This window comes from Citrus clementina, unplaced genomic scaffold (assembly GCF_000493195.1).
Source record: "Citrus clementina cultivar Clemenules unplaced genomic scaffold, Citrus_clementina_v1.0 scaffold_8, whole genome shotgun sequence".
In the NCBI taxonomy this organism is placed as follows: Eukaryota; Viridiplantae; Streptophyta; class Magnoliopsida; order Sapindales; family Rutaceae; genus Citrus; species Citrus x clementina.
The window spans coordinates 6274474-6280473 of record NW_006262022.1 but is presented as its reverse complement, the minus strand read 5'-3'; the positions used below and the strand labels follow the sequence as shown (position 1 = coordinate 6280473).

General features: G+C 33.7%; 1 protein-coding gene across 2 annotated transcripts; it reads right to left on the bottom strand.

Annotated features, from left to right (window-relative positions):
* Positions 1–10: 10 nt before the first annotated feature.
* LOC18033915 (xylulose kinase) lies at positions 11–3940 on the bottom strand. 2 transcript variants are annotated; one of them, XM_006423370.2, is made up of 9 exons: positions 3834–3940; positions 3380–3606; positions 2895–3034; positions 2541–2793; positions 2309–2441; positions 1696–1784; positions 1109–1386; positions 358–427; positions 11–274 (listed from the first exon to the last, which is right to left on the bottom strand). In XM_006423370.2, the coding sequence occupies exons 1-9, from the start codon at positions 3904–3906 to the stop codon at positions 65–67; spliced, it is 1473 nt and encodes a 490-aa protein (XP_006423433.1). In that variant the 5' UTR covers positions 3907–3940; the 3' UTR covers positions 11–64. The 2 variants fall into 2 exon arrangements, with proteins under 2 accessions (XP_006423433.1, XP_024034139.1); XM_024178371.1 differs by lacking the exon at positions 3834–3940 and having other exon boundaries at positions 2895–3038; positions 3380–3460.
* Positions 3941–6000: the final 2060 nt, after the last annotated feature.

Below are 6000 nucleotides of genomic sequence, written 5' to 3'. Positions count from 1 at the left end.
CTAAAATTAACTTCACATAATCAAAAGAGTCATTTGCTTTGCTCTCCAGGTTCAGCTCCTTGTATCATTGTTCGTTGTGTTGTGCTTGTGCGCCTTTCAATGCTAGTAAGGCAGCCCCATATGCAGCCTCAATTTGAATTGCTCGACTCACGGGCAAACCCAGCACTCTTTCTCGTATCTTGCTCCATTTCTCATTCTTTGCACCACCTCCTGCTGTGAACACTTCATCAACTTGTGTTGCCCCCATATCCTTCAACAAGCTGTATCCCTCTGCCTAAGTATCATACAAACAACGCTATCTTTGTCACAGGGTTGTGTTAATGAAACTTTTGAAAGATAAGTGAAGAATTTGAATACCTCTATCCGTGCAATGGACTCCAAAATGCCATGCAAATACTCAACATCACTTTTCGGGCGAGGATGTAACCTGCACAAGAATGTAAATTACCAATTACGTAAAATGTAAAAAACTAGGACAAGGACACTGCCAAGAATTTAAAGTTATGGCCAATTACACATGATGAAGAAAGAAACATGATCTCTATTGCTCTGCTTTGAAATAATGACATTGTGAAAACAAGTTTAACGTGACTTATATGAAGCATTAATGGTGTGTTTACTTCATGGAATAAGGAATGTGAATGAAACACATATTTACTTAATAAAATGTAATTTGAGAATGAGAATAAAATATGCGGATCTGGGTCTTACACAATTTGGGAATAAGGAATGGGAATCTCATTCTCATGGAGGGATTAGGAATGAAAATAGAATATATATTTATTTTTGTATCCCTCTAATTTTTTTATATTTTCCAAATTATCCTCATTCAAATCACAATTAATTTTATTATTTTAAATGTCATTAACAATAATGGGTATTTTGGTAAATTGATTCTCATTCTTATTCCTCATTCCCATTTATTTTGCCGAGTAAACATATCAATAGCATTCCAGCACATTCTCATTCCTATTTATTTTTGTCAAGTAAACATTGAAATCTCATTCTCATTTCAACCCATTTCCATTCCCAACCCATTCCCATTCCACATCATTCCCATTTCATAAAGTAAACGCACCATAAAAGGACAACAAAACAAAAAGAATACCTGGGAACCATCTTTGGATCTGCCACAGGAAATCTCTCACCAACTACTTGCAAGGGATAGTAATCTAGAGGAGAGACCTCCATGGGATCAATATGTTCACTTAATTTCTCCAACTGCTCATCAGTAAAAATTTGTCTAAGAACTGCTCCGCCGGTGTTTGAAGCACCTCCAACAAGCCACTTATCATCAAGGCGATGACTATACACCCCAAATCTTGCATCCTCAATCCGACTGGTGCTCAATAACTTAATAGCGAGAGTTGAACCTAGTGAAGTAACCTAAAACAGAACATTATAATCATTATCACCAAAAACTCCAGGAGCTTTGCATCAGAACAAATTAACAATCAAAATTCAAAAAATGGATGCCCGTAGAAAAGTTAGGTTCAAATTATTTGAAAATTGGAAGCAGTGTGATACAAGTGAGATTTAATAGGACAGAAAAAACTAAGAGATTGGGATCAAATGATCTAAACTTCTTTCATCACATACTTTTTCAGAAAATGTTTAATGTTTGTCTTGTAGATGTAATATGATACCCTGGATTCAAAGAATAAATAAGAACTCTAAATCCAGAAGAATGCTCACAGCTTTCCCAGGTTCTGTTGCACGAGCCGCAAGAAATGCAGCAATACTATCAGTGGTTCCAGTGCATACAACACAATCTTTTGGAAAACCTGCAAGGGTATACTGTAAGCGATTGTTTCAGAACTTGGGGTGCTTCCCACTCAGATAAGATTCACGTGCAGCAGAACAATGTAAAGAATCCAAGTAATCAGCACAGTTCAATCCAATATTTCAAGAGAAACAAACATGGATTGCAAGGAAGTCATAATATCATGTGTTGCTCAGTCCGTTGAATTCTAGAGCACTCCCATTTTTCAAATTAGTCATCAGGACATGACCTTTAATGATCAGCCAATCTCGAACCTAATAGAAAACAGAAAGTTGTGCAATTCCCTTCATTTTTTTCTTCCCCAATACCAAAAGTAGGGCTCTTAAAGTGGCTGAAATGACTAGCAAAAGCAGATAGGATATGAATCCTAGCAGAATATATCACCTAAATTGCCAGTTCTGCAATCAGAACTACAAGAAATTTGTGAAAACTTATTATTGATGACAATGCAGATGCATAAGAAAACAATAGTTTGATGCTCTGTTGGCTTCCACCAGTGACAAGTCAAATGGAACAAAAACATACCAAATTCAGTTCTGATGCCCTCTTTTAAATAGCCAATTGAAGTTCCAGGAGCTTGGACAGAAGGTAAGAGTTGTGAATAAGGCTGAGAGAGTAGCCAAGGTGGATATGATTCAAGTTCAGGATCATAACCAACCTTATGACACAAAAAAGACTCTTTAGCACGAAAAGTTTAACTTAGATGAGTGTTATAGGTAAAAGATCATAAACAAATCCAAATAAGAACAGAAAGTACTTTCAGTGCATTATTGTAATCAGACAAGCCAAGCTTTCCATGAAGAAGCCACAACAACCAATCTGCCTGATGCAACAATAGTGCCGATTCTCTGTTTTCACCCTCAGTGTTCCACCATGAGACAAGCTTGCAAAGGGTAGAGGTACCAGAGCAAACTGTGTGGTTCGCAGGAGCAATAGACTTTACCACTGGTAAAGCATCAGGACAACTCTCATTGTAAAGGAAAGGTCTCCATAACGGTTCTCCTGAATTGCTGCGGCAACAAATTCAAATGCATGCCTGATATACAAGTGGTCCTCACATGACAAAAGGAGATTATACAAAGATGAAGCAACAAATCTGTAAGGTACCCACCTATCTATTATTATAGTAGTCGCAGAAGTGCCATCAATAGAAATGGAAGCTATAAGTGGCCGGAGATTAACAGGAACAGCTTCGAGCAACGAGAAAAGTGTGACCTTCCAAGAGCGTAACCAATCTATACTTTCTTCAGTCTTACTACACAACAGAAACAACAGTTTCAGCTTTCTCGGGCATTTTAATCCCAGTCCATTTATCTGTCTTTAAAGCATCTAAACTCATCAGAATATCACAACAGTATATCTATCATATCGAAATTAGAAGATGAACTATCATACCCATCAGCACACCAATTTGCTTCAATATTATACTAATAAGCCCAGCTATAATATATCCATAATATATCTCTTTACCAGCAAGTCGAAATTCATCAACTACTAACATTTTTACTGGCAACACTATGAAAAAAACTGAATGCAGAACAATTACATTCAATTGGATCAAAATTCAAGCTTAATTCAAAGCCAATAAAATCCTACCGTAAATTTTGGATACTCTTTCTTTCCTTCGGAAAGAATTGTCCCATCTTTATTAATAATAGCAAACCTTGCTCCAGAAGTACCAAAGTCCATTCCAAGATACAGCCGCTCACCCACCTGCACATCATCTTTACTACTACTATTGCTCACCTTCAAACTCATGCTTCTTGCTTTTGTTTTGTTCCAAGACTCAGTTTCTGACATTAAGTTTCTTGACTTACAACGCCCTGATGCATCAACCCAGAAGCAGAAATACTTTTAACATTATTATTAACTTTTGTTTTAACACAAATGATGTGCTAAGGGCATGGTATTAGCATGCCACTTACAATAAAATAAATAACCGCAGTGTCAAGTCAGTTGATAGATAAATTTTATGTAATTTTATATGATTTTGCTTTAAATTATAAATCGAAATTAATAAAAAAATGTATAATTAAAGATTGAGAGGTACCATATTTTGGTGATGATGAGGAGAGAAACAGAGAAGAGATAGTAAGAGAACGGGCTGAGATTGACGCTAGCATAATGTATGTACCCCTTGGCTCTCGATGGATAAGGAATAAGGAGACAGGCTTATGGGTTATGTAAAGGTTATGTAAAGGTTATGTAAAGGGATATGGGAGCTATATTTATAAAAACGACTTGTCGTTTTTGGGATATGTTGGCCGGTGGAAATGGAGGAGCCTGCCGACATTGGGCCATAAAGTTTTCATTAAGTTGGGCCGATTTGCAAGCTCGTTTAGAGTTCTTTCAAATTTGGGAAATTACCATTTCTATATTTTAAGGTATTTGTTTTTTTTTTTTTAAATGGATTGGGTAATTCTCCTTCTGCTTTGATTTTCTAAGACTTGCCATGTATTAAAAAAAAAAAATGAAACAAAGAGAATGCTTGTCAGCAATTGATAATAGTTTATAGGTGGTTAACAAAAGTTATTGATCATATACAATCATTTGGACAATGGAACAAATGACAATTTTCTTTTAGAGCTTTGGAACTATAATGTACCTACACTTTCAGGAGCTTGCAAGGTGGGAATTGCACTAGATACATCCACTCATGCCAATTGGCAAAATACCGCAAATATTCCTTGATTTAGTTGATCTTTAATTTTACAAACATTACGCATGTACCTAAAAAAACTGAAAAAATATTAAAATGTCCTTGAGTTATATAAAATTACTTGACTTCATATTCGAATTTCTCAACTTTGCACTTGAAGTTGTACTCAACTTCTTAACTTCGTATTTGACTTACTCGACTTTCTTGACCTTATACTCAACTCACTCGACTTACTAGACTTCATACTTAATTATGTACTCAGACTTGTTTCTAAATTCTTTTAAGTCACTACAAATAAGAAAATAAAATAAAATAACGCAAAAAAAGAGTTTTAATCACTACATTTAATGGAGTAGGTGTATTTATGACACTCTTTTATGAGTTTATGTTTGTTAGAAGTTATCTTTAAAGTGTGAATGAAATGATGAGAGAAAATATATTGTCAAAAAAAATGGAAGAAATCAATATTATTGAAGGAGAGATGATCTAATGATAAATGTTTTTTTGGGTAATTTTTAACCTACCCCCAAATAAATTGACATTTTGCACTATGTCCCCAAAAAATTTGACTTGTTGCACCGCACCCCCAATTTGGTTATTTTCTCAATTAAGTTTAACGATGGAGGGGTAAAATTGAAAGTTCATTCCTTAAATTAATTTTAATGGGAATTCTCTTTATTGCAATTGAAATAAAAATCTTTAAAAAATTAAAGGAAAAATAATAGTGGTGACAATGTATATGTAACAAGAACTTTTTTTTTGTTGCAATTGAAATAAAAACCTTTAAAAAATTAAATGAGCTAAAAATTTTGTTTTTTTTTCATATAGAGGGGCATTTTTGTCATTCAATCAAAAGTTAGATGGAGCCATTAGAAATAACTGAAAAATTAACGGAATTGAGGGCGCGGTGCAACATGTCACTTTTTTTGGGCGCGCAGTGTAAAATGTCAATTTGTTTGGGGTAGGTTAAAAATTTCATTTTTTTTTAACTTTTCTCTCCTTCTTGGAGCATAAATGTATAATGGGGTATAGATATGAAATTTTGGATCAAATGAGATATATTTAAACAAAATATCACTTGCAAGGTATATATACTTCTTTGGACTTTCTAATGATTTAAGTCATATTTGTCATATTTGGTACTGAGGTATTGTAACTTTTAAGTGCTGAAAAAAAAGTAATCATAAAATAAAGGTAGTAAATTTGGGTTTTAAATAATAATTTTAACAAAAATATTAAACATTTTATACTTGGCTCTTCATCATACAAATTTATAATCAACTCAACTTAGTTTTCAAGTTGCAATAGCTAATATTTACTAAAAAATTATAACTGCCCAATCTCAATACTAAATAAGACCTTAGAGATAGTGTATAATTTTTTCAGATAATGTTATGCGATTAATTTATAATTCTAATGTAAATGGGAAACACTGCTCACATATGTTTTTTTTTTTAAGTGAATAGTTGATTTGTTATTGTTATTTTTTGTCTTTGTTCTTTTTTCTAATTATTATAAAAAAATATTAACTTTCATTCAAGTCAATATAGTGAAGTCA